General features: G+C 53.7%; 1 protein-coding gene across 2 annotated transcripts; it reads right to left on the bottom strand.

The window, feature by feature from the left end:
* Window positions 1-12,526: 12,526 nt before the first annotated feature.
* On the bottom strand, window positions 12,527-26,777 carry ephb4b (eph receptor B4b). 2 transcript variants are annotated; one of them, XM_066722238.1, is made up of 16 exons: window positions 25,660-26,775; window positions 19,575-19,645; window positions 18,607-19,303; window positions 17,461-17,616; window positions 16,944-17,291; window positions 16,579-16,703; window positions 16,156-16,321; window positions 15,866-15,968; window positions 15,668-15,732; window positions 15,238-15,351; window positions 14,716-14,963; window positions 14,302-14,517; window positions 14,059-14,208; window positions 13,671-13,864; window positions 13,417-13,566; window positions 12,527-13,328 (listed from the first exon to the last, which is right to left on the bottom strand). In XM_066722238.1, the coding sequence occupies exons 1-16, from the start codon at window positions 25,766-25,768 to the stop codon at window positions 13,223-13,225; spliced, it is 3,018 nt and encodes a 1,005-aa protein (XP_066578335.1). In that variant the 5' UTR covers window positions 25,769-26,775; the 3' UTR covers window positions 12,527-13,222. The 2 variants fall into 2 exon arrangements, with proteins under 2 accessions (XP_066578335.1, XP_066578334.1); XM_066722237.1 differs by having other exon boundaries at window positions 14,059-14,517; window positions 25,660-26,777.
* Between the last annotated feature and the right edge of the window lie 1,121 nt (window positions 26,778-27,898).

Raw genomic sequence — 27,898 nt, 5'->3', positions numbered from 1 at the left:
TAGTGTATACCAATGAAAACAACAAACACTCGTACTGCTTCAAGCCAACAGTATCATTGCTGTTGTTGTTGAATGAATAAAACCAGGTGTTTGGAAACGGTCAGGACGCCCCTCTGTGGCCATGAAGTGATTGTGTCTGCCTGCTGGGTGATGACGTCACAGCCGCAGCCAGCGCATCTCTTGTCCAAAAGTTTGACCCACAAAGACTCTGTGTGTTACTGGGATGTACTTTGAGTTCTTCTGCCTCAGTGTCATTTCTGACATATAATGCTGCCCCACCATCTCAGTCACACGCCAGTCTGCGCAGAGAAACCCGGACACAGGGCTCTGTCTGTGTGCTGGTCCACAAGTTTCCAAGTTGTAGAAGCGAAATTGCGTTAGAGCATTATTTCACCGATCAAAGTTGTGGCAAAAGCCCTGTGACTTCCTGGCTGCTGAAAAACAGCACTAAAGAAGAAACCCATCGGTGCGGGACACAGCTAGTCCTCGGTTGTGTTCAGGGTGGACGTGTGTTACAGACCCGTCAATAAGTATCCAGGGTCTCATCATCTTAAAGCAGGAGCTGAATTGTTGCTGAATTAGTCTGTCAGTAACTTGAATGGTCCGTTACAATATGGTTGCTAAAATAATGTATTTGGGATATTTTAATTATGCTGAACTGACGCTAATTGTGCTAATTGTATTAATTAACTGCCCTTTTACCACCGGGATTAGTATTAAACCGCAAAGTCGCAGGAAACTGTAGTTTAATCCATACAGCGAGCTTCATTAACACGTTCATTACCCGATAATAACTCTTTAACGTCACTGGCTGCACAACACACCCTCTCTGTGCGAGGCAGCCTGGGGTCCCTGACGTGTCCCCTGACGTGTCCCCTGACGTGTCCCCTGGGCGCAGCACTATTCATGTGCGTGTCAAACCGCAGAGTCTTGTTCTCAGGGATCTCAGACGACTGTGATTGAGACACACACGGTCTGCTCGGACCGCCGGTCCTGCTTTCCCATGAGACCGAGACCCCGTGCCCCGGCATTGTGTGATTGAGTGATTGTGTTTGTGTGTGCAGTGCAGAGTCAGCTAACGCACCCAGCCCCGGGTCACAGAGACAATGGAGGGAGACGTGGGACTCTGCTGACCCGTCTGCACACCGACACGCCACTGCACTTCAGAGAGCGAACACCAGGGGGCGACAGCGCCACAGTCTTAGAGCCGCTACACAATCTGCCTGCCAGCAGTGCTGTGTTTCAGATACATGCTGCCTCTGTCTATGTCTCTGTCTCTGCCTCTGTCTCTCTCTCAATTCCAGTTTCAATGTCAGGTGCTTTATTGTCATGACTAACACAACCGCGGTGTTGCCAAAGCAATTTATAACACAATCACACACACACACTTGCACGTTGGGGTGTAGAGTGTTTTTTTTTACTGTGCTGTGTTGTGTTTGGGGTGTGTATAGTATGTTGTTTTCAGGGTGTTTTGTGTTTTAGGGGTCTGCTGTGCTGTGTTGTGCTGTGCTGTGCTGTGCTGTGTTGTGTTGTGTTGTTTTGTGTTGTGTTGTGGTGTGCTGTGCTGTGCTGTGTTGTGCTGTGTTGTGTTGTGCTGTGCTGTGTTGTGTTGTGCTGTGCTGTGCTGTGCTGTGCTGTGCTGTGTTGTAGTGTGCTGTGCTGTGCTGTTCTGTGTTGTGCTGTGCTGTGCTGTGTTGTGCTGTGTTGTGTTGTGCTGTGTTGTGTTGTGTTGTGCTGTGCTGTGCTGTGCTGTGCTGTGGTGTGCTGTGTTGTGTTGTGCTGTGCTGTGCTGTGTTGTGTTGTGTTGTGCTGTGTTGTGTTGTGTTGTGTTGTGCTGTGTTGTGTTGTGTTGTGCTGTGCTGTGCTGTGCTGTGTTGTGTTGTGTTGTGCTGTGCTGTGTTGTGCTGTGCTGTGCTGTGTTGTGCTGTGCTGTGTTGTGTTGTGCTGTGTTGTGTTGTACTGTAGTGTGCTGTGTTGTGTTGTGCTGTGCTGTGCTGTGTTGTGCTGTGCTGTGCTGTGTTGTGCTGTGCTGTGCTGTGCTGTGCTGTGTTGTGTTGTGCTGTGTTGTGTTGTACTGTAGTGTGCTGTGTTGTGCTGTGCTGTGTTGTGTTGTACTGTAGTGTGCTGTGTTGTGCTGTGCTGTGTTGTGTTGTACTGTAGTGTGCTGTGTTGTGCTGTGCTGTGTTGTGTTGTACTGTAGTGTGCTGTGTTGTGCTGTGTTGTGCTGTGCTGTGCTGTGTTGTGCTGTGTTGTGCTGTGCTGTGTTGTGCTGTGCTGTGCTGTGCTGTGTTGTGTTGTACTGTAGTGTGCTGTGCTGTGCTGTAGTGTGTTGTGCTGTGCTGTGCTGTGCTGTGCTGTGCTGTGCTGTGCTGTGTTGTGCTGTGTTGTGTTGTACTGTAGTGTGCTGTGTTGTGCTGTGTTGTGCTGTGCTGTGCTGTGCTGTGCTGTGTTGTGCTGTGTTGTGTTGTGCTGTGCTGTGCTGTGCTGTGCTGTGCTGTGTTGTGTTGTGTTGTGCTGTGCTGTGCTGTGCTGTGCTGTGTTGTGCTGTGTTGTGCTGTGCTGTGCTGTAGTGTGTTGTGCTGTGTTGTGCTGTGTTGTGCTGTGCTGTGCTGTGCTGTGTTGTGTTGTGCTGTGTTGTGTTGTACTGTAGTGTGCTGTGCTGTGTTGTGCTGTGCTGTGTTGTGCTGTGCTGTGTTGTGCTGTGCTGTGCTGTGCTGTGTTGTGCTGTGTTGTGCTGTGCTGTGTTGTGCTGTGTTGTGCTGTGCTGTGCTGTAGTGTGTTGTGCTGTGTTGTGCTGTGTTGTGCTGTGCTGTGCTGTGTTGTGTTGTGCTGTGTTGTGTTGTACTGTAGTGTGCTGTGCTGTGTTGTGCTGTGCTGTGTTGTGCTGTGTTGTGCTGTGCTGTGTTGTGCTGTGCTGTGCTGTAGTGTGTTGTGTTGTGTTGTGCTGTGTTGTGCTGTGCTGTAGTGTGTTGTGTTGTGCTGTGCTGTGTTGTGCTGTGCTGTGCTGTGCTGTGCTGTGTTGTGCTGTGCTGTAGTGTGTTGTGTTGTGTTGTGCTGTGTTGTGTTCAGGGCTGACAGAAGGGCTGGAATTCCTGGCTCAGAATTCCGTGAAGAATTCCGAAGTCGATCCATCTGGAAGACATTCCATCTGTGGAGCCGATTGACCCCCTGTCCCTCACAGGACACCCCCGCCCAGACAATTACCCCTCCCTCTCTCTCTCTCTCTCCCACCCTTTCTCCTGTACTGGCTCTCATACTCTTCCTCTCCCTCTCTCTCCGTCTCCTGTACTTGTTCTCTCACACTCTTCTTCCCCTTCTCCCTCTCTGACCCCTTCTCTCCTTCCCTCTTTCTCTGTCCCTTTCTGCTTTTTCTTCTCCCTCTTCTCTCCCCTCTACTCTTCTACTTTCCCCTTCCCTCAATCCCTTCTCTCTCTATCCCCTTCTTTTTCTCTCTCATCCCCAATCTCCTTCCCCATTCCCCCTTCTCTCTTTCTCTCCCTCTTTCTCAAGGAAACAATTAATCCCATGAAGGAGGTGGAAAAACAAACGTATCTGAATCACTGAGAGAGAGCAGCTGTGATAACAGAGAGAGAGGGAGAGAGGGGGAGAGGGAGAGAAAGAGAGAGTGAGAGACACTATTGCCACAGTCACACACACACACTGGTGAGCAGGTTGCACAGGTTGTAGTTCTGGACTGGACTGCTCTATAATACATCACACTGTAGTGAAGCCTCTCTCTCTCTTTCTCTCTCTCTCTTTTCCTTCTCCCATGAAATCCCCCCCGCCGCCCCCAAGAGATTTTTGTCTCAAAAACAACGAACTGCAGAAAATTGCTGCCCAATTACTACTGCCTATTAACGGGCATCCGCACTGAGAGGGAGGGAGGGAGACCCGAGACTGCACCCCCTCCCCCTCTCTCCTGGGATCTGAGCACTTCACTAATTAGGCAGACGTGTCAAATTGGTCGTGCTAAATTACTGACATGTGTGAGAGTGTGAGAGTGTGAGAGCATGTGTGTGTGTGAGTGAGTGACTCAGTGTCTCTCTGTGTCTCTGTGTGTCTCTGTGTGTCTCAATGTACCTCTGTGTCTCAGTGTCTCTCTGTGTGTCTCAATGTACCTCTGTGTCTCTGTGTGTCTCTGTGTGTCTCTGTGTGTCTCAATGTACCTCTGTGTCTCTGTGTGTCTCTGTGTGTCTCTGTGTGTCTCAATGTACCTCTGTGTCTCTGTGTGTCTCTCTGTGTGTCTCAATGTACCTCTGTGTCTCTGTGTGTCTCTCTGTGTGTCTCAATGTACCTCTGTGTCTCTGTGTGTCTCTGTGTGTCTCAATGTACCTCTGTGTGTCTCTGTGTGTCTCTGTGTGTCTCAATGTACCTCTGTGTCTCTGTGTGTCTCTCTGTGTGTCTCAATGTACCTCTGTGTCTCTGTGTGTCTCTGTGTGTCTCAATGTACCTCTGTGTCTCTGTGTGTCTCTGTGTGTCTCAATGTACCTCTGTGTCTCTGTGTGTCTCTGTGTGTCTCAATGTACCTCTGTGTCTCAGTGTCTCAATGTACCTCTGTGTGTCTCTGTGTGTCTCAATGTACCTCTGTATCTCTGCGTGTCTCTCTGTGTGTCTCAATGTACCTCTGTGTGTCTCTGTGTGTCTCAATGTACCGCTGTGTCTCTGCGTGTCTCTGTGTGTCTCGATGTACCTCTGTCTCTCCACGTACCTCTGTGTCTCTGCGTGTCTCTGTGTGTCTCAATGTACCTCTGTGTCTCTGTGTGTCTCTCTGTGTGTCTCAATGTACCTCTGTGTCTCTGTGTGTCTCTGTGTGTCTCAATGTACCTCTGTGTCTCTGTGTGTCTCTCTGTGTGTCTCAATGTACCTCTGTGTCTCTGTGTGTCTCTGTGTGTCTCAATGTACCTCTGTGTCTCTGTGTGTCTCTGTGTGTCTCAATGTACCTCTGTGTCTCTGTGTGTCTCTGTGTGTCTCAATGTACCTCTGTGTCTCTGTGTGTCTCTGTGTGTCTCAATGTACCTCTGTGTCTCAGTGTCTCAATGTACCTCTATGTGTCTCTGTGTGTCTCAATGTACCTCTGTATCTCTGTGTGTCTCTCTGTGTGTCTCAATGTACCTCTGTGTGTCTCTGTGTGTCTCAATGTACCTCTGTATCTCTGCGTGTCTCTCTGTGTGTCTCAATGTACCTCTGTGTGTCTCTGTGTGTCTCAATGTACCGCTGTGTCTCTGCGTGTCTCTGTGTGTCTCGATGTACCTCTGTGTCTCTCCACGTACCTCTGTGTCTCTGCGTGTCTCTGTGTGTCTCAATGTACCTCTGTGTCTCTGTGTGTCTCTCTGTGTGTCTCAATGTACCTCTGTGTCTCTGCGTGTCTCTGTGTGTCTCAATGTACCTCTGTCTCTGTGTGTCTCTGTGTGTCTCAATGTGTCTCTTTGTGTATCTGTATGTCTCAGAGTGTGTTTCTGTGTTTCCCAGTGTCTCAGTGTGTCCCTGTGTCTCAATGTACCTCAGTGTGCCTCAGTGTGTCTCAGAGTGTGTTTCTGTGTTTTACAGTCTCTCAGTGTGTTTCAGTGTATCCCAGTGTTTTCCTGTGTCTCAATATGTTTCCCAGTTTGTCTCTGTCCATCTCAGCTGTATCAATGTCTTGTTATGAGGCTCCATTTAGTGAAAGTCAGGGTATGTAACAGTGTGTCTCGGTGTCAGTGCATCAGGTTGTGCAACAATGTGTCTCGGTGTCAGTGCGTGTGACAGTGTGTCTCGGTGTCAGTGCATCAGGTTGTGCAACAATGTGTCTCGGTGTCAGTGCGTCAGGTTGTGCAACAATGTGTCTCGGTGTCAGTGCGTCAGGTTGTGCAACAATGTGTCTCGGTGTCAGTGCGTGTGACAGTGTGTCTCGGTGTCAGTGCGTCAGGTTGTGCAACAATGTGTCTCGGTGTCAGTGCGTCAGGGTGTGCAACAATGTGTCTCGGTGTCAGTGCGTGTGACAGTGTGTCTCGGTGTCAGTGCGTCAGGGTGTCCGACAGTGTGTCTCGGTGTCAGTGCGTCAGGGTGTGGTTATTTTCCCCACCTCAGCCCCGGCCCCCGGCTCTTCCCTGCCCTTTGTGAGCCGGGAGCAGCCGTGTGATACCTACAGACCAGAGCACTGGCACACCCTGTACAGACACACACACACACAGACCAGAGACACACAGATACACAAACAGACACACACACACACACACACACAGTCCAGAGCGATGGCACACCCTGTAGAGACACACACACACACATACACACACGCATACGCATACAGACAGACCAGAAACACACACAATCATCCAGGCACACACAAATACACACACACAGACCAGAGCACACCCTGTTGTGTCGCACACACACACAGATACAGACACTCAAACACACACACACAGATACACAGTCCAGTGTATACAGTTTCTCTGTGCCTGTCTCTCTTTCTTTGTCTTTCTCTTTCCTTCCTTCCTGCAGGCCGCCTGGTTCCAGTACAGTCCAAGAGAGAGAGAGAGAGAGAGAGAGAGAGAGAGAGAGAGAGAGTGAGGGCAACTCGATCTTTACACTTCTGACTTTTCTGTAAACTGGCAGCTCCCCCCTGCGGCCCACAGCCCTGCTGCCCCCCCGACCCATGCGCCCCATTCCTCACTAAATACCTCCCAGATGTTACCTCCAGGAGCGGAGAGAGGGAGAGGGGGAGTGAGAGAGGGAGAGATTGCAGTGAACTATTATGAAAGCATGTAAATATGTTTTATACACTTTTATTCTCTCAATATTCTGTATTCATTCCCGTATTGTTATTGTTTGTCTTATTTTTCCATATCAGTTTCTCCTCCTCCTCTCCCACTATCTCTCTCTCCACTGTGCCGTCCATGGCTGCTGAGATCTTTCCTACGATCTTGTGGTTTCAGGATGATGTCACCGGCTCTGGCCACAGAGCGTGCGATGGACGCGCCAAATAAAGCACAGAGAGTGGTTCTTCAGAGAGAGTGTGTCAGAGTGAGAGTGAGTGTGAAAGTGAGAGAGTAGAAAGAGTCAGAGGCAGATGAAGAAATAAAGAGACAGAGAAACAGAAAAACTAAGAGAGAGACATAAAGACAGACAGACAGAGAGACAGGGACAGACACAGAGACATACAGGGAGACAAAGACAGACAGGGACAGACAGAAAGAGAAACGGTGACAGAGAAAGAGAGACAGAGAGATGGACAGAAACAGAGAGACACAGAGACATACAGGGAGACAAAGACAGACAAGGACAGAGAGACTGGGACAGAAACAAAGACCCAGAACAAGACAGAGAGACATAAAGACAGACAGGGACTGGGGCAGACAGAGACACGGACAGAGACACAGAGAGACACTAACAGAGACGCGGACAGAGAGACAGAAACAGAGAGACAGACAGAGAGACAGACAGACACAGAGAGACATGGACAGAGACACAGAGAGACAGGGACAGAAACAGAGAGACAGACAGAGACACAGAGAGACAGACAGAGCCCCGTCCCTCCCCAGCTGCCCTTTGCTCCACAGGAAGTGAGCAGCAGGAAGCCGGAGCGCGGCGCTGGCGCTCCGAGACAGGAAACAGCACTGTGCCCATCCCTGTCAGGGTCGGAGGTCACAGAACACGGAGCGGTGGGGAGGTTCTGTCCAAATTCCAAACCGTGGATGTGTCTCGTTTCTTTATTGTGTGTTTTCTGCTGTTGTAACTGTATCCTGCATTTCTGAGGCTGGAATATTTGTCATAAGCTTTGGCAAAGCACCCCATGCCATGCCAATAAAGCTCATTGGAATTTGAATCTGAGAGAGAGAGTGTGGAGGAGAAGAAAGGGAAGAGAGGAGAGTGAGAGATAGAGGAGGGTGTGGATTCATAGACAGAGAGAGGAGAGAGAGCGATAGAGGAGGGAGTGGATTCATCAAGAGAGAAAGGGAGGAGAGGGTGTGGTGAATGAGAGAAGAGGAGTGTGAGAGAAAGAGGAGAGGAGAGAGTAAAATGTAGGGACAGTGACAGGGAAGGAGGGAGGGGGTGAGATGGGGAGTAAAAGAGAGAGGGAGTAAGAGGGACGGAGAACAGAGACTGATCTGAACTGTGTGTAAACACTGCTCAGCGACTGTGTGCACAGACCCACAATGCACTGCAGCACAACTGTCACCCCTGAATCCGGTTTACAGAGAGGGAGAGAGAAGAGAAGAGAAGGGGAGGAGGGGAAAGGCATCAGGAGTGAACACAGAGAGAGAGAGAGGAGAGGGAGAGGGTTCTTCCTGCAGGGATCTCATTCATAATTAATTGGGCAGATTGGGGAGCCGGCCCTTAATTGACAAAAACACCAATTAGGTATGCAAATGAGCCCTGGGGCCGAGCGACACCCGGAGACAGAGGCCTGCTGGGATAGAGCACAGCGGAGCCGCCAGCGCTGCCCCAACACTCACACGCTCACTGTGCCAACACCGCGGGGGAGAGAGAGAGAGAGGGGGAGAGGAGAGGAGAGAGAGAGAGGAGAGAGGAGTCCCCAGCCCTGGTCCAGATGTTCCTTGGCACACAGCTGTCCTGCAGATGTTGTTTCGGTAGGGGAAGGGGGCTCACCTTAACGATGACACAGACACCGTGACGGAGGGCAGGAGAGGAGGGGGGGTTGATCTCAGAGTCTCTCTCGGCACCTGGACAACATTACTGTCCTCTCTGCACTGGAAACACAATCCCCCTGACCTCCTGCCCTCCGTCTCTCTCTCTCTCTCTCTCTCTCTCTCTCTCTCTCTCTCTGTGCTACACTACACCGTACAGTGCTAAACTGTACTACACAACTCGTGTCAACCGGTTCCTCCTCCCAGGCACAAACTAGAGCCTTAAATCAATGTTTAAAAAATTTATATAAAGAACACATCTGCAGCGTAACGCAGGCATTTGAAACCACCCAGCGTGAGAAAAGTCCGATCCAGCAAAACAAAACAAGCAAAAGGAAACGGCACAACCACTCGACAAACACAGACTCCGCTTCCTCAGTCCCCCTCGTCCGCCCCCCGGAATATGTGGCAGAGAGGAGAGTCCAGTGGGAAACACGCCGACCCGGGCTGCACCACTGGGACAGCAGGAGGCAGAGGAGGGGAGAGGGAGAGGAAGAGCAGTCCTCGCCCGGCAGAACGCAGCCGCAGCGGCGTGGTGTTTTTGCTGCCACCCGGCTCTTGCAACCAGTTGCGAAAAGGTTGCAGTGACGTGGCAGGAAACATCTGTGCGGCTTTATTTACCGACGATATGGATCTCAGAAAAACTTAGAACAACACAAAGAGATCTGTAACGCGTTTAGTTTATTTCTGTAGATCACTAATGAACACTTTCCTGAGAATACACTCTCACACACCGTACTGACACGGACACACTCTCTCTCACTCTGCAGCTCTTAAATCTCTATTACCCTGGATTAACTCCAAGGATCAGTCATCAGTGTATTGGACGCTGTGTGACGCCCTAAAGGATTAAGCAGTTATAATAATATTTCAGCTGGTTTTAATGTGTCAAATAAAGCAATAGCTTGACACAACAGTAGACATTCATACAACTACAATCCATTTATAATATAGATTTAGATTATTATTTTGAAATCAACTAAATCGTGTGAGTGTGTGAGTGAGTGAGTGAGAGAGTGGGTGTGTGAGTGTGTGCGTGTCTGTGTGCGTGTGTAGTGGGGATTTATTACATATATTGCCGTTTCAGGTCTATTGATGCTACAAAGTAAAGCCCCAGTGTTTTCAGACCGTATCTGAACACAAGTTGTGTAAGAACATGAGGTTACAATTAAATCTCAAACACAGCTGTGAGCGACTTGCTGCAGTGATTGTTTTACAGCAGGAAAGACCGTATCAATCAGTCGACCGATCCATCCATCCATGTTTAATTAGTATACTAGAGGAGAGGAGAGGAGACAGGCATAGAGGTGGGCGGGTCGATACAGGCACAGCGCGGGGGTCCGCGGCCTCGTGTCTGCCCCCCCTAGGCAGTGCGATTGTGTGACACAGCAGAGACGACCAGGAAGAGCTCAGGGCTGCGGGGGTGTCTTCACCGCGCTGGGGCCTCAGTGACCGGCCCACACCGAGACGCACTTATACACACAAGCACAGCACACTGGACCGAGAGCGGATCATCACCCCCATCACCCGCGGTGGGGAGAGAGAGGGGGACACAGAGCAACAGAGACAGGGAGGTGAAGAGGGGGGAGAGAGGTGATAAGAGAGGGAGAAAGAAGGGGGACAGAGGGGGAGCTCAAGAGAGGAAAGGGGAGAGAGGTGAAGAGGGGGAGTGCAAGAGAGAAAGAGAGGGGGAAAGAGGAAAAATAACAAGAGGAGAGAGAAGGAGGTGAAAAGAGAGTGGGAGTGCAAGGAAAAAGGGAAAGAGAGAGAGAGATTGAGGGGGGAAGAGAGGAAAGATGAGAGAGAGAGGGGAACAGTGAGCCGCGCCGCAGCTGGTCCTGAGGGCGGGGCTCTGAGTTGCGTGTCCCCTGGGCTCCGGGTCCCCATTCTTCTGTGCGATACTGTTACAGCTGCACCTGTCCGTCTGCCTGTCCCCGGGGGCCACAAGCGCCACACAGGAGACCTGCCAGGTTTTAATTACCGTGGAGGGGGAGGGGATGGGAGGGGAGAGCTGCAGGGCAGGGAGAGGGAGAGAGAGGGATACAATACAGAGAGGAGGAAAGGATGAGGAGGACGGGATTGTGTGGTTTCTTCACAGCAGATCTCATAACACTCCGACACCACAGACACACTGACAACACTGCAGGTGTACCGACGCGCTGACACACACGGATACTCTGACTGACTACACACTCTCACAGACAGACACACACATACTGTCAGTTAAACTCTCCCACACAAACACTGTGACACACACTCACAAACTCTCCCTCTCTCTCTTTCTCTGTCAGTTAAACTCTCCCACTCAGTCACTCACTCTCTCTCTCTCTCTCACACTCAGAGCGCCAGTCCCAGGGGAGTGCACTTAAGTGCGGAACAGAGGGGCTAATTAAATAAACGATTGAGCCTCGTTAACTTCAATTATCCAAACACCGCACTGAAGTGGGTCTGGGGGCGAGTCTGGGAATGTGTGGCGCAAGAACAGGGGCAGGACTGTGTAACCGGTCCGCCCGTCCACGCTGCCGCGGCAGCACTGACCCCTGACCCCTGAGCACCAGCACCAGCACTGCAGACCTGCCAGAACAAACACACTGAGACACACCCTCTCTCTCTGTCTCTGTCTCTCTCTCTCTCTCTCGCTCAAATTCCAGCACGCGTCGGCCCCCCACCACCCCCCACACTGTCTGGGAGTGTGCGCCCCCCTGCCCCGGCCTCAGGCCCTGGGGGGTAGAGCGGGGGTCTCCGCAGAGCCAGGAGGACAGAGCAGGGGGAGGACACCGGAGACTCTCTACCTGTCTTTCTCACATTCCATCTCTCTTTCTACCGGACTCCCCCTCTCCTCTCCTCTCCTCTCTCCCCATCTATCTCCCTCCCCCTCTCATATCAAATTCTATACCGAGACAGGCAGACAGACAGAGAGACACAGAAACATGTTTTCAACTAAGTTACAATTCTGAACTTTCTCTCACTTAGTTTCTCTCCCTCCCTTCCTCCCCATAGGAGCAGAGCATCACTGTCAGCTTTGTAATCTGCTCAGCAAACAGAACTGACAAACGACCAGAGAGAGAGAACGAGAGTGGGGGAATGGAAGACGAGACAGAGACAGAGAGAGAGAGAGAAAGCTCCTCTCTCCGGAGAGCAGACACGCAGCAGATAGAGAGTCTATTGTTGGCAGGCAGGAATGCTAGAATGTGGGGAGAGGGGGACCGAGGGAGGGAGGGAGGGAGGGGGTCAGAGTCAAGGACAGCAGATACTCAATGGGGCTTCTGTCCTGCGCCTGAAGGATCACAGGAGAGAGGGAGAAGGGATCGAATGAGAGGGAGAAAGAGAGGGAGGCATGTCTTCAGGGGAATAAATCTTTAGCCCTCATCCCTTACCTCTCTCTCCCCCTTACAGACAGTGTGAGAGACAGCGAGAGAGACATAAAGCACCTTGAATTGAATTCAGAGAGAGAGACAGAGAGAGAGGGTGTGTCTGTGTGTGTTTACACTGAAGCGGTGTGTTTGTTCTGGCAGGTCTGCAGTGCTGGTGCTCAGGGGTCAGGGGTCAGTGCTACCGCAGGTCAGCGTGGGTGGCCCGACCGGTCACACAGTCCTGGTGTCCCCAGAGGAGCGGACCCCAGTCCAGATCAACACTGTCCCTGCGCCACACATTCCCAGACTCGCCCCCAGACCCACTTCAGTCCGGTGTTTGTATAATTGAAGTTAACGAGGCTCAATCGTTTATTTAATTAGTCCCTCTGTTCCGCACTTAACCACACTCCCCTGGGACCAGCGCTGTGAGTGTGAGAGAGAGAGAGAGAGTGAGTGAGTGAGTGGGAGAGTTTAACAGACAGAAGGAGACAGAAGGCCACAGACCGACCTGGTCCTCGAAAGGGAACTCAAGCACAGAGACACAGCTGTAAAAATGGGCCTTTATTGCAGTGAAAGTGGGGTGCAGAGCCGTGCAGAGGCCAGACCCCCACGGCCCCCGGCACCGCGGCCCCCCGGCTATAGACAGGCTCATATAGATTCATACACAGAGCCACAGAACAACAGGGTAAAAAGTACAAAATATGGAAGGATCAACGGCGTGTCAAACGATCTTCAATGTGAAGATCTGTAATCTCCCTTGGCCGCGTTGGGGATTTGGTTTGTTTTGGTTGCTTAGGGTGAGAGGTCAAAGTTCAAAGTTCATCTCCCAGTCAATGTGTTTTTTTCTCTCCTCCTCCTTCTTCCCCCGCGCAGTAAGCGTTCAGAATAAAGCATCGCTGGAGGGCGGCAGCTCGTCCACAAAAAGTCTGTCTCTCCCCCAATAATAGATGATTTTCTGGACGTCGTTCATATTTATATGGCAGAAACCAGATCAGGAGAGCCACGCCCACTCCGCTCTCTGACGGCAAATGGGAACAGCCACTGTGATTGGCTGTGAACAGGGTTCTGCGCCATTGTGACATCATTAGGTTCCTCCCATCTCACAGTTCAGTGCGAGGGGAGGGGGTACCAGTGGAGTAACAGCACCATTTCGCTCCAGTCGAAGGGATGACGGGGAACGGGTGCAGCGTGGGGGCAGGGAGGGGGCAGCGTCCATGTGGGGAGGGAGAGGGAGCTGCGGGGTCAGTATCGGAGAGGGGGGCCCTTGCCCTGGCCCCTGAGGCTCTGGATGCTGGAGAGAATCTTCTTCTGGTGTCCGGCCAGGGTCACGCCGATGCGCAGCAGGTCTCTGGAAGAGGGGGAGGGAGCTATAGTTAGTCAATTCAGCTTAATTGATTGATTGACTGGAGAGAGAGAGAGAGAGAATATGTACTCACTCGGTAGAGATCTGGGCCACCAGGTCGAAGGAGGTGAAGCCGGCCTGGATGAAGCTCTCCTCGTAACGGCCCATCTTGATGGCGCCCAGCCACTCCGACACCGAGCGGCAGGCCACGGGGGGGCGCTGGTCCAGCAGGGGCGGCGTGGACCTGCAGGGAGGGGGCGGCATGTGAGTGCGCGTGCGATATTTAAGGATAATTTGGTTCAACGTCTCTCCCTGCTCCCTCCCCCTCTCCATCTCCCTCTCGCTCACCCCGTCCCCTCCCTGGACAGGATCTTCAGCGAGGCGGGGTTGCGGATCAGCCGGTCCAGGGCGCTGACAATGTGGGCGAAGCGCGGGCGAGACCCCCGCTCCCTCTGCCAGCAGTCCAGCATGAGCTGGTGCAGGGAGGTGGGACAGTCTGGTGGGGGGGGCAGCCGGTAGTCCTGCTCGATAGCGTTGATCACCTGGGGGGGGAGAGGAGACTGTAGTATGAACAGAGAGAGAGAGACAGAGACACACATAGAGACAGAGACAGAGAGAGAGACGCATACACACACTCACACACTCACACACTCACACACTCACACACTCACACACTCACACACTCACACACTCACACACTCACACACTCACACACTCACACACGCGCTGTGCTTACGTCCTGGTTGCTCATGTCCCAGTAGGGCCGCTCCCCGTAGGACATCACCTCCCACATGACGATGCCGTAGCTCCAGGCGTCGCTGGCCGACGTGAACTTCCTGAACGCGATGGCCTCGGGGGCCGTCCAGCGGATGGGGATCTTACCCCCCTGAGAGAGAGGGAGAGATGATATTGTTGTGTGTTTTATGGGGGTACAGCGTGTGTTATTGGGGCGCAGGGTTTGTATCGGTTGTGTTATTACCAGGGTGCTCGTGTAGGTGGGGTCGGCGCTGCTCTCCTGCAGCGAGCGCGACAGCCCGAAGTCCGACACCTTGCACACCAGGTTGCTGTTGACCAGGATGTTGCGTGCTGCCAGGTCCCGGTGCACGAAGCCCATGTCCGACAAGTAACGCATGCCCGAAGCGATGCCCCGCAGCATGCCTACCAGCTGGATCGGGGTGAACTGTCCGTCGTTCAGCTGCAGGGAGGAGAGAGAGTTACATTAAGTACAATTCAATGGATTCAGTACACAGATACACACACAGCGGGGTGACAGTGGGGTGACGCAGCACAGTGCAGGGTGACAGTGACAGCGGGGTGACAGCTGGTTGACAAGAGTGACAGCGAGATGCAGGGTGACAGTGACACAGTGGGGTGACACAGCGGGGTTCCGTACCCGGAGGAAGGAGTCCAGGGCGCCGTTTTCCATGAACTCGGTGAGGATCATGACGGGGCAGCTGGCCGTGACCACGCCCTCCAGCCGGATGATGTTGGGGTGCTCGAACTGGCCCATGATGCTCGCCTCGCTCAGGAAGTCCCGCCGCTGCCGCTCTGTGTAGCCGCCCTTCAGCGTCTTGATGGCCACGTAGTTCTCCTTGCGGCCCGGAACTTTCAGACGGCCCCGGCACACCTCCCCGAACTCACCTGCAGGACAGAGAGGGAGAAGAGGAGGATGGAGAAAGAGAGAGAGCGCGTTACTAAAGACAGCAGTGCCAGTGTGTCAGTTTCTCAGTGTGCGCGCCAGTGCGTGCCAGTGCGTCAGTTTCTCAGTGTGTGCGCCAGTTTCTCAGTGTGCGCGCCAGTGCGTGCCAGTGCGTCAGTTTCTCAGTGTGTGTGACAGTGTGCGACAGTGCATCAGTTTCTCAGTGTGTGCACCAGTGCGTCAGTTTCTCAGTGTGGGTCGGTGCCTCAGTCTCACCCGCGCCGATTACTTCCTCGATCTTGACACACGACACGTCAATCTCCTTAGCGAACTCGCGCACCGCCTCACTGGGGTCCTCATAGGTCAGAGGGTCAATATACACCTTCACACCTGGGGGAGAGAGAGAGTGTCAGTGCAGTCCAGTCCAGTCCAGTCAGTGACTCTGCAGTCCAGTCAGTGACTCTGCAGTCCAGTCCAGTCCAGTCCAGTCCGTGACTCTGCAGTCCAGTCAGTGACTCTGCAGTCCAGTCCAGGCCAGTCCAGTCCGTGACTCTGCAGTCCAGTCCAGTCCAGTCCAGTCAGTGACTCTGCAGTCCAGTCAGTGACTCTGCAGTCCAGTCCAGACTAGTCAGTGACTCTGCAGTCCAGTCCAGTCCAGTCCAGTCCGTGACTCTGCAGTCCAGTGCATGTCCAGTCCAGTGCTCACCCTGGCTGATCAGGTACTGTCCATTCTTGTCGTTCATCTCAGAGTCCTTCAGTCCGCTGTGCTTCCTGTGAGGGGGGGAGGGCGGTCAGCACAGCACAGAGACGCACAGAGACAATAACACTCCCGCCCCCTCTGTCCTCCCTCTCTACCCATCTCTCCCTCCTTCTCTCTCCCTCCCTCCCTCCCTCCATCTCTCACCGGATGCAGATCACCGCCACAACCGCGACGGCGATGAGGAGCAGAGCCCCGACCACCACCGTGCCTCCGATCACCAGCTGCTGGGGGTCCGCGCCGGGGGTCTCTGGAGAGGGGGAGGGAGAGGGAGGTGGTTAATACAGTGACTAAGACACGCCGACTATCACACACACACACAGGAGCACACACAGACGCACACAGACTCATTGGAACGCACGCACGCGCACGCAGACACACTAGGGTCAGTTTTGCGGCCGCAGGTAGGCCGGGCCGCAGCCTGGGCCTCGCCTCACCTTCGTGCTGGGTGCGGAAGGCCATGGGCTGGCTGAAGCTGCCATAGCCGGCCATGGTGCGCGCCCGGACCTGCACCACGTACTCGCCGCCCCGCCGCAGGTCCGACAGCACCACAGAGCTGCCCCGGCTCTGCACGAACTGGACACTGTCCCGCTCGCCCCGCTCCTGGGGAGAGAGAGAGGGAAAGACATTAGTCAGAAGTGACAACAAAGGGAAAAAATCCATGCAGATGTTCCTCCCTGTATCCCCTCTCCCTCCCTCACACTCTCCTTTCTTTTCCTCCCCCTCACTCTCCCCACTCTCTTCCCTCCATCGCAATTTTCCTTCTCTTCCTCCATCACATACACTCCACCTCTTCCTCACTCTTTCCCTGCCTCCCTGCCTCCCTGTGCCTCCTCCCCCTCTCTCTCTCTCTCGCTCACCTTGTCGTAGTATTTGACCTGGTACTCCAGGATGCTGTAGTGCGGCTGGGCCGGCGGGGGCCAGCTGAGGGTCAGACTGCTGCTGGTCACCTCACTGGGACGGATACTGGACACGGGCAGGGGGACTGGAGAGAGGGAGGGAGGGAGGGAGGGAGAGACAGGGATTAGAGAGAGTAAGAGGAGACACAGAGAGAGAGGGGACAGACAGAGAGAGAGTGGAGGGGACACGGACACACAGGGAGAGCAGGGATGACAGAGGGGGGACACATACAGAGGGGACACACAGAGAGGGGAGACACACCGAGACACGCAGAGAGAGAGAGAGGGGACACATACACAGACACACAAGGGACACGCAGGCTCACCGTCGCGGCTGGTGGTGATGTTGACGACCTCACTGTGGGGGGCCGCGGGGCTGCGGGGGGACACGCCGTTCAGGGCCTGGATGTGGAAGCTGTAGGAGGTGAAGGGGGCCAGCCCCCACACGGTGACGCGCCGCCCCAGGAGGCCGCGCTGGGCGGGCCGGTACGCCACGCTGTCATCGCACGGCCGGCAGGCCCCGCCCCCCCCAGGGCCGCCGTCCCCGCAGCGCCAGCACAGCACCGCGTAGCTCAGGTCTGCCCGGCCACCGCCGTCCAGCGGCTCGCTCCACTCCAGGGTCACCGAGGTGTCGTTGATCTGGGACACCACGCTGCGCGGGGCCGAGGGCGGGGCTGCGGGGCAGAGGGGCGCAGGTCAGAGAGGGAGAGAGACCGGGAGCGAGAGAGAGAGAGAGAGCGAGCGAGAGACTGTGAGGCATAAAGGAAGAGCAAGAGAGAAGGAGGGAGCGAGACGGAGAGAGGTACACACACATGCACACGCACATGGCGGGGCAGTACTCACTGGTGCAGGCTGAGCTGGCCGGGTCGCTGCTGGCCCGGTAGAAGCCGGTCTTGCAGACGCAGAGTGCGGCGCCGGGGGACAAGGACTGACTCCGGTCCGGACACGGAGAGCACTGCCCCGCCCCCAGGCCCCACTTATACTGCCCGACCGGACAGGCTGGGAGAGGGAGAGAGAGTTAACATTTCAGTAACTTCTCACACAAACTCTCGCTCATGTATATTTAGTCTTATTTATTTATTTATTTATTTATTTCAGTACTTCTGTGTTTATTTTATAACATTCTCCTGCCCCCCCTCAGCCTGCTGTGACCTCAGTGCACTCTGTCCGCCTGCTGCCTCCCCCTCCCGTCCTCTCCCTCTCTCCCAGAGCGCTCCAAATTCCCCTCTCCCTCCACCTTCTACAGGAAAACGAACATCTCCTCCTCCTCTCTCCCTCTCCCTCTCCCTCTCCCTCTCCCTCTTCAGTCCATCCTGTCTCGAGGCAGTCTGCTGCTCCTCAGTGATGTCACTCCAGCTGCAGATTCAGACGAGTCGGCTGGAGCCTCTCCCTGTGACATCACTGCCTGTTCGTGTGCCGACCTGCCTGCTCTGCACGCTCTACACTCGCACCCTCTCCACTCCTGGTGTAAACCCACACACTGCACTCCTGGTGTAAACCCACACACAGAACACACACACTACACAGCAGCACAGCTGGGATATGTGAAACAGTGACTCAACCTGCACTCATAGGCTTCCAGGAACAGGCCTGCACCACCCCCACCCCAACCCCCACCTGTGTCTGTATCTGTGTGTTGTGTGCGTCTCTCTTTCCCTCTCCATCTTTGTGTCATGTGTGTGTGTCAGTGTGTGTACTGCCTCTGCTTGTCTCTGTCTCTCTGTGTTGTGTGTGTGTGTATCTCTGTGCTCTGTATGTGTGTGCATGCGAGTCTCTATCTGTGCTGTGCGTCTGTCATGTCTCTGTGTGTTATGCGTGTGTGTGTCAGGGTGTGTACTGCCTGTGCTTGTCTCTGTGTTGTGTGGATCAGGGTGTGTGTTGTGTGTATATTTACCTGTGTTTATATGTAATCAATGTGCATGCCCCAACACTCTCTTCCTCCCTCTCCCCTCTCCACAGTGCGTGAGAGTGCGTACCCCTCCCCCTCACCTCGGCATTGCGTGTTCTGCTCCGCCGGCGCGTAGCCGTCCTCGCAGGCACAGTCTGTGTTCACCGGCTGCACCCAGCGCCCGTCCTCACCACAGAACATGCGGGGCAGGGAGGCCGTGGGCGAGGAGGAGAGCTGCCGGGCGTGGGCCACGCAGGTGCCGGCCGCCTCCTGCACCAGGCTGCGCGGCACGGTGTCGGGGAAGCGGGTCAGCGCCTGCGTGAGGCCGGGGCAGCGCTGGAAGAAGACGCGCAGCGACAGCAGCGCCATGCAGGCCCCCTGCGCCTGGAAGGCCAGGTAGAAGCCGGCGCGGGTCAGGGGCCCCAGCCGCAGCGTCTTGGTGTTGCTCTTGCCCTTGTTGCCGCCCCCCCCGCCCCGGCGCAGCAGGTGCTCGGCCGCCACGGTGCCCACCTTGCGGTAGGGGTTCTCCATCCAGGCGGGGTGGGTGGCCGTGGCCTCGTCCGAGTCGGCCTCGAAGTAGAACAGGTTGAAGGTCTCCTTGCAGCCGGTCTGGGGGGGCAGCGCCGAGCACTCCATCATGGTAAAGCGCAGCTCCACGTAGACCACCGCCGCCACCTCCCGGGGCACCAGCGTGGTGCGCAGCCAGTGAGCGCCGCCGCCGCCCGCCCCGCCCAGGCTGCAGATCTGGTAGGTGCGCACGATGTTCTGGTCCTCGTCCAGACCGCTCACCTCCTCCCACTGCGGAGAGAGAGATGAAGGGAGAGGGAGGAGGGGGAGAGAGAGAGCGAGAGGGAGGAGGGGGAGAGGAGAGGAGAGGGGAGAGAAGAGGAGAGCCAGAGGGAGAGAGTCAGTGTCTGTGTCAGGCCATTAGAGATAATCAATCAAACTCAGCCCTTCAGTCGATCACCGAGATATAAATCTGTCCACTGTCCCCGGGGCCTCCCTCATTAACAGCAACATCACACTGATCGATTGATCGATTGATGGGCCGATCGGTGGCTGTCCTCACCTGGGGGTCGATCTGAGGGTAGATGGTCCACTTGAGGTCAGAGGTCTCCAGCTTGGTGTTCAGCAGGGTCACTGTGGGGACAGAGCGGTCAGTAGGGGAATCGAGCATCTCTCTCTCATTGTCTTCACGTCTCTCTCATTCTCTCTCTTCCCAGCCCTCACCCTCTCATTCCCACTCCCTCTGTGCCTCAGTCCCTCTCTCCTTCTTCCTCTCCCTCTTATTCCCTATCCTCTTCTCTCTTCCGCTGCCTCTCCCTACCTATCTTCTTTCCCCCTCTCCTCCTCTCTCTCCCTCCCTTCCTGTCCTCCTGTCTGTCTCATTCCCTCCCCTCCTCTCTCTCAAGTGTGGATAGGGTAACCGTCTCTAACTAGATTAGAGAGGGTTTGAACACTGTGGAAATGTCTGAGCACACAGCTCCCCTCATCCTCTCTCCCTCTCCCCAACAGAGGAGACAAGAGGGATTTAAACTCCTTAAAATACTAATTTCATTATTTCTGTCCTCTTTCAAGCAGTTTTTTTTTCTTTTGAGGTGGGGGGGCAGAACTGATTGACCACTCTCTCTCTCTCTTCATTTTCCCCAATCCCTCCATCCCCCTCTCCCTCCCTTCCTCCCACAGCATCCCTCTCTCTTTGCGTCTCCCTCAGTGGCAGCGACGGCCGGGACAGCGCCGCCTGCACAGCGCTGATAAACACTGATCCCAGGAGCGCAAAGAAAGGGATCACAGAGGGGAGAAAAACGGAGGAGAGCAGGGAAAATAGAGATGAAGAGAGGACCTGGGTGTGTGTGTGTGTGTGTGTGTGTGTGTGTGTGTGAAAGAGAGAGAGAAAGTGTGTATGAGAGAGAGAGAGAGACAGGAGAGGTGGACACAGAGGAGCAGCGCTGTGGTCACTGAGAGACAGGAGAGGGGGACACAGAGAGGACAGACAGACTCTGTGGGGCCCCTGGACCCTCAGGTCATACCTGTTGTTCCTATTATTCCAGAGAGAGCGAGAGAGATAGAAACTTGTTGTGTTTTCTGTCCCCCCCACTGTCTTCATATCGATTAAAACTCACTCTCACACCCTGCCTCCTCTAATCTCTCTCAATACCCCCCATCCCTCTCTCCCCCTGTCTCTCACACCTTCCTCACCCTTCTCTCTCTCCCAATACCTCCCCCCTCATCCCTTTCTCTCTCACACCTTGCCCACCCTCGCTTTAATCTCCCCCTACCACCCATTACATCCCTTTCTCTCTCACACATTCCCCACCCTCCCTTTAAATCTCTCCACTCCACCCTCCCTCCCTCGGCCATCTCCCATTACATCCCTCTCTCCATGTCTGCGTCGTTTAACACCTTCCTGAACTTCTTGTCAGCCCCACCTTCTGTCTCTCTCTACCTGTTTCTCCCTCCCTCTCTATCTATCCGTCTATCACACTCATTCAAACTCAAGTTTGCTTTATTGGCGTGACAAAGGGTATTGCCAAAGCAGGTTTGAATCTGAATAACAATAACTGAAGTAAATGCATATAAATAATAATTATAGTAAGATTAAATACAATTAAAATATGCCCTCTCTCTCCCTTCCTCTCTCGCTGTGTGGTGCAGTTGTTGCTCTCCTGTGCCAACACGCAGTCTGTTAGGCTATAATTAACGCCATCGTTTAATTAGTGGGAACAGAAAACGCCAATTAGCCGGGGCCGGCCAAACCAGGCAGCCAGACCGCCAGCCCTTTAGAGCACAGCCCAGTCAGCTATGCACCACATAGACTACAGCACAGTCAGCTACGCACCGTACAGAGTGCAGTCCCCTATAGACACACAGACACAGTCCCCTAGAGACACTGTCCACTATAGACACACAGACACAGTCCCGTAGAGACGCACAAAGACACAGTCCCCTAGAGACACTGTCCACTATAGACACACACAGACACAGTCCCCTAGAGACACTGTCCACTACAGACACACACAGTCCCCTACATACACAGTCCCCTAGAGACACACACAGACACAGTCCCCTATAGACACACAGACACAGTCCCCTAGAGACACACAGACACAGTCCCCTAGAGACACACAGACACAGTCCCCTAGAGACACTGTATACTATAGACACACACACAGTCCCCTATAGACACACAGACACAGTCCCCTAGAGACACTGTCCACTATAGACACAGCCCCATAGAGACACACAAAGACACAGTCCCCTAGAGACACTGTCCACTATAGACACACACAGACACAGTCCCGTAGAGACACTGTCCACTATAGACACACACAGACACAGTCCCATAGAGACGCACAAAGACAGTCCCCTAGAGACACACAGACACAGTCCCCTAGAGACACTGTCCACTATAGACACACACAGACACAGTCCCCTAGAGACACTGTCCACTACAGACACACACAGTCCCCTACAGACACAGTCCCCTACAGACACACAAATATACAGTCCCCTAGAGACACTGTCCACTATAGACACACACACAGTCCCCTATAGACACACAGACACAGTCCCCTAGAGACACACAAAGACACAGTCCCCTAGAGACACTGTCCACTATAGACACACACAGACAAAGTCCCGTAGAGACACACAAAGATACAGTCCCCTAGAGACACTGTCCACTATAGACACACACAGACACAGTCCCATAGAGACACTGTCCACTATAGACACACACAGACACAGTCCCATAGAGACACACAAAGACAGTCCCCTAGAGACACACAGACACAGTCCCCTAGAGACACTGTCCACTATAGACACACACAGACACAGTCCCCTAGAGACACTGTCCACTATAGACACACACAGTCCCCTACAGACACAGTCCCCTAGAGACACACAAATATACAGTCCCCTAGAGACACTGTCCACTATAGACACACACAGACACAGCCCCCTATGGAGTACAGCTCACAGTCCCGGAGTACACTACAGAAGACAGGGGGGTTACAGGTGGTGAGGCGAGAGCACTGTGCTGACCCACACTTAGCTGTGCGTCTCAACATGCTGCCTGACTCTGACCGGCACACGAAAGAGAGAGAGACAGGGTGAGAGACGGGGAGCAGAGGACAGAGGACAGGACAATATGAAAGCTGCTCCCTCTCCCTCTCTCTCTCCCTCCCTCCCTCCCTCCTCTATCTGGCAGTGATTTTGCGGCTCATTAGTGAGAGCTGCCGGAAGTCTCTCTGTTCTCCCTGACTGTAAACAAAGATTTCGTTTTTTCTTTTTCTGGCATTGCTCTGCAGCCAGAATAAACACTTCAAACTCTGCGCACACACACTCACACACACACAGTGACACACTCACTCACCCTGGCGCAAACACACACAATGACACACACACTCACTCTGCAGGTTTCCAGCTCAGCTCACTTGCATGATTTAACCGTTCAGAAGCCGGATTATCGATTTGCATAACTGCTCTTCTAACGAGTCTGAATTGTCCTCCGGCTCTGGAACAGCAGGACAGAGACGCACATTCACAGCCACTCGGCTCGGAGTCACACACAGACCGGGCGTAGATTGATGGGGCTGGAACAGGCTGGACCCTCTCTCCCTCCATCTCCCTCGCTCTCTCTGGCAGTGTGTAAACATGACCTCACTGTAAACACACTCTCTTGCTCTCTGCCTCCCATCTCGTCCTTCTCATCCCTCACTGTCTCTCTCTCCCACTCTCTCTTACTATCTGTCCCCCCACACCCTTACTCACTCATCCTCTCTCCTTCCCTCACTCCCTCTCAGGGTCCTCTCTTTCTCTCTGTTCTGGGGAGTTCCTGTACAGTGTGTGTTGTGGCCGGCAGCCTGTAAACACTGCCCCCCCCTCTGTTTACACTGACAGTAAACACTGACGCTTCAATTAGCTCTCGCGTTCCCCCCCGCCACCCCATCCCTCCATCTCTTCTCTCCCCATCTCCCTTCCTCCCTCCCCCCGTTCTCTTCCTCCTTCATTAACTCACAGTTTCTGCTTATGTTGGTTTTACAAAACAGAGGGAGAGAAGGAGAGAGATAGAGAGAGAGCAGGAGGATACAGAAAGAGGGCGAAACCATGTCTTAACTTTGTTGCTGTATTTCAGGTCATGTGTGTGTGTGTGAGTGTGTTATTCCTGTGGAAGCAGTGTGCGTGAGAGAGAGGGATCATGTGTATAAGAGAGAGAGAGAAAGAGAGAAAGAGAGTATATAAATCACTTCAGAGAGAGAGGGGAGGGCCGCAGAAGTTATTAAACTCCAGGATCTCCCTAAGTCGCTAATCGGGGGGCTTTGGAGAGGGAGAGAGAGAGGGAGGGAGAGATAAAGACAAAGGGTGGGGGGTGAGAATGGGATGGTGTGGGACTCTGTGGAGAGAGAGAGAGGGCGAGAGATCTGCAAGTGCTCTGGAAACACTTGTGTAAACTTGTTATGCCAGTGAAGCTCATTTTCAATCTGAGTTTTTGTGAGAGAATGAGAGAGAGAGAGAGAGAGAGAGAGAGAGAGAGAGAGTGTGTGTGTGAGTGTCTGAATAGTGTGTAAGAGTGTGTGAGTGTGAGAGAGAGAGACTGTGTGTGTGAGTGTGTGTGTGAGAGAGAGAGACTGTGTGTGTGAGTGTGTGTGTGAGTGTGAGTGAGTGAGTGTGTGTGTGTGAAAGCGTGTAAGAGTGTGTCACTTGAGATGCAAATCCCTCTGTTGTCGGATCAGTTCTGTGTAATGGGATTTGGGCGACAGACCCGCGGGCCGACAGAGCGCCCCCGCACCCCCGACTGCGCACACAGAGGGCGGGGGGGTTCCAGGGCTGTTTAACTCTCCTCCCCCCCACCCATCCCTCTCTCCCTCTATCTATCCTCTGTCTTGCAGGCGATTTCAGGGAAGCTGGAAGTATATAAACGACGCCGAGCCGAGAGAGAAAGAGAGAGAGAGGGACCTGAACGCAGGCCGGGAGGGGGAGGGCGCGGCGAGGCTCCTCACAGGTCTGCACTCGTCCCCTCCGTTCCTTCATTTATTTATTTCTGGGTTTGTTTGTGTAAGAACGGAAACGAATGATCAAAACTTCACAGCCATTTCACTCTCTGGACAGGTGCCCCTCCTCTCCTTTTTACTAACTTTGCTACAAAGAAAACACACACAATACACACGCATACACTCTCACACACTGACAGGGCCTAGAGAAACACACTCACTCACACACACACACTCAGGGCCTAGAGAAACACACACACACACTCAGGGCCTACAGAAAGTCTGCAACCCTCTGAACTTCTTCCACATCGTGCCGCCTGCGTGCCTCAGTTTCAGGCGTTTCAGCCGGGATTTTGTCCACCCATCTACACAACATCCTGCACCCTGTGAAGCACAACGACGCTGACGGACCCTGCACACCACCCCCTCCTTCTCGACACAACTCTGTCCGGTTCCTTGGGCAGCGCTGATGGACAGCCATCTTTAGGGGCTCTTGAGAACCACACAGGACATACTGTGGAGTGCTGGGCCATTGTTGTGTCACACAACGCACAGCACTGACACTACACAGCACACTAATCACAGAACTAACCCTATAGCACATATCACTAACACACTACACATACCTCACAACACAAGACAAGACCGACACACAACACAGAGCACTCAACCAACAGCACAAGACCACAATGACACAGCGCACACACAAAAAGTACATAGCGGCCTACCACAAACCACCCCCATTAAGCCACATGTGAGCAGCAACTACACTGATCACAGCCGGGCCCCCGGGGGACACACGCTCAGACTCGGAGCAGCAACCTGTCAGATGCACTCCGTCAGGGGACACTGACACATATATATATATATATATATATATACACATACACATACACACACACACACACTGCAGCCAGCCAGGCGTCAGGCAAACCACACGGGGTAACAACGCACTACACCACACTAACACAATACATTACAATACAAGCGCAGCGCCAGCCCTGCATCCCTGCGTGTCGCAGTGAGGGTCAGTGTCCGCATTTCGCATTGCTTTTCAAAGGGTGTTTTTTCCCGTGACACCCGTGCGTGGCCCTGGGGGGACACCTGCTCATCGACAGAGACGTACACATCTAAGATAAAAAGATACAAAGACAGACTTACCCTCATCAGCAGCGCCCAGCCGCAGCACCGCGCACAGCGCCCCCAGCAGGGCGGGGAGGCCCCGGGCCGCACACACGGGCCACCCGGCCGGGGAAGAAGGGCCCCTCATGTCTGAACGGGGTGCAATCAGTCCCGAAGTGTCAGCTGCGATGTGTCCGAGCGCCCTGTCCTCCCCACATGGGCCACACGCACAACACTGCGTCTCAGGACAACAGCCGCAATTCAACCCAATTTGCTCTTCTCTGGACTTTACACAACCCCCCCTTTAAGACAAATCCAGGCAGCTTCGGGGTGGGTGGCTTTAATCCACGGGGCTCGGAGAAAAGTTGTTTTCACCGCATAAAAGGGAACCATAAAAATAAGATGAGTAATAATCATCCAGAGGAGCGAATCCGCCCGGTGCTCACGCAGCGGCTGCCCCGGACCCCCGGACCCGCGCTGGGGGGCAGCGCTGACAGACTCTCGCCAAAGCCCCTCTTTCTCTGGGAGTCATGAGAGAGAGAGAGAAACAGAGGTGTCTGTACAGAGAGATAGATCTTCCCTTCTTCCTTTTCTTCTGGTGTTTCTCTGGCGTTATTTCATCCCCCCCCCCCCCCTCTGCTCCCTTCGGGGAATAGGAAAGAAAGGGAGGAAGAGAGAGAGAGAGAGAGAGAGAGAGAGAGAGAGAGAGAGAGCGGAGCTTCCTTTGCTTTTCCCAGCAAGAAGGGGCTGCCTACCCCCCAGTGCCAGCAGGGCCGCCGCGCTCAGGAGCGGGACGGGCTGCGGGGAACAGTGGACTCCCAGGGAGAAGAGCAGCAGCCCGAGTCGGGGGGCGTCTGTGCGGGTCTGTGCGGGGCGCTGCGGGTCTGCCGGGGTCTCCTCGCTGCCAGAAACACTTCCCTTTGTAATCCGTGCAGACACGCTGAGCAGGAGGAAAGTTGCGCTATAACTCCTGAGCTGTGAGGAGCCCGTCCGTGCGCCGCGGTGCGAGAGCGAGCCCGGGATGGGGGGCAGTGAACAACGTCAACAAGTTCAGAGAGAGAGAGAGAGAGAGAGAGAGACCGCACCACCACCGCACTGCTGCCTCGCAACTCCGCACGGCTTCACGAGGGGCTCCGCAAACCCCGCACAGGCCCCGCCCACAGCCGGCAGGATATGCATATGCATGAGGCTGAGGATGCGCGGAGCGGACGGCTCGGCTCGGCTCGGCTCGGCTCAGTTCGGCTCCACTCGGGTGCATTCACCACAGCCTCGGGGATGAGTCTAGTTCTGCAGGCCTGCGGTGTTGGAGAGTGCTGGTGTTTATGCGTGTGTTTGTACGTGCGGGACTCTAGCGTTGGTTGTGTCGCCTTGCAAAAATGAACAGAGCATAAATAATAATAATAATAATATTAATAATATAGACGTACAGTCTCTGTCTTTCTCCCCTCTTCCTCAACCTATGTTATACTAATATTACTACTACTACTACTGATACATCAACTGCTACTACTACTACTGCTACTGCTACTACTTCTATTAATCCTACTACTACTACTACTAATAAAATTAATAATATAGAAGTAAAACTCTGTCTTTCTCCCCTCTTCCTCAACCCAGATAACACTACTACTACTATTACTACTACATCTAAAACTAATACATCAACAACTACTACTACTACTACTACTACTACTACTACTACTACTAATAATAATAATAATAATAATAATAATAATAATAATAATAATAATAACGTTGTAGTAGTTGATAGTATCTGTCCCATTAGTGTGACTGATACTAATCTGCACAGGGATATTTCCGCTCCCTAGTGGTCGCGCTATTGAAATCGTACAGGTGCGGTACTGTCCTGTGCCTGCTTCCTCACCCCCCCCTCTCTCTGTGTCCCTCTCCAACCTCTCTATCTCCCCCTCTCCCTCCCTCCCTCTCTGTGTGGAATGTTAATTAGGAATTAAAGCGGAACGATTGAGGGCTCGGAGGAGTGGGCCGTCGCCATGGAGATGGGATACACCTGTCCTGTCAGTATGAGAGAGAGGGGGAGAGGAGAGGGAGAGAGAGTATATGTGCCCGCAGTCAGTGTCCGTCTCTCCCTCAGTCCTTTTATTTGACATCTCCACTGTGTTTAATCCCCTCTGTGGTGTTAAAGGAGTCACAACAGCCTGCTGATGAAGCTGGGTTTGAATCTGTTGTGCAGAGAGAGAGAGGGAGAGAGGGAGAGATACTGTGTGCAGTATAGAGCCCTGACTCTGAGCACAGCGTT

Source organism: Amia ocellicauda, chromosome 14 (genome assembly GCF_036373705.1).
Source record: "Amia ocellicauda isolate fAmiCal2 chromosome 14, fAmiCal2.hap1, whole genome shotgun sequence".
NCBI classification, from domain to species: Eukaryota; Metazoa; Chordata; class Actinopteri; order Amiiformes; family Amiidae; genus Amia; species Amia ocellicauda.
The sequence above is the reverse complement of the archived record's forward strand: the minus strand, read 5'-3'. Positions and strand labels throughout refer to the sequence as shown.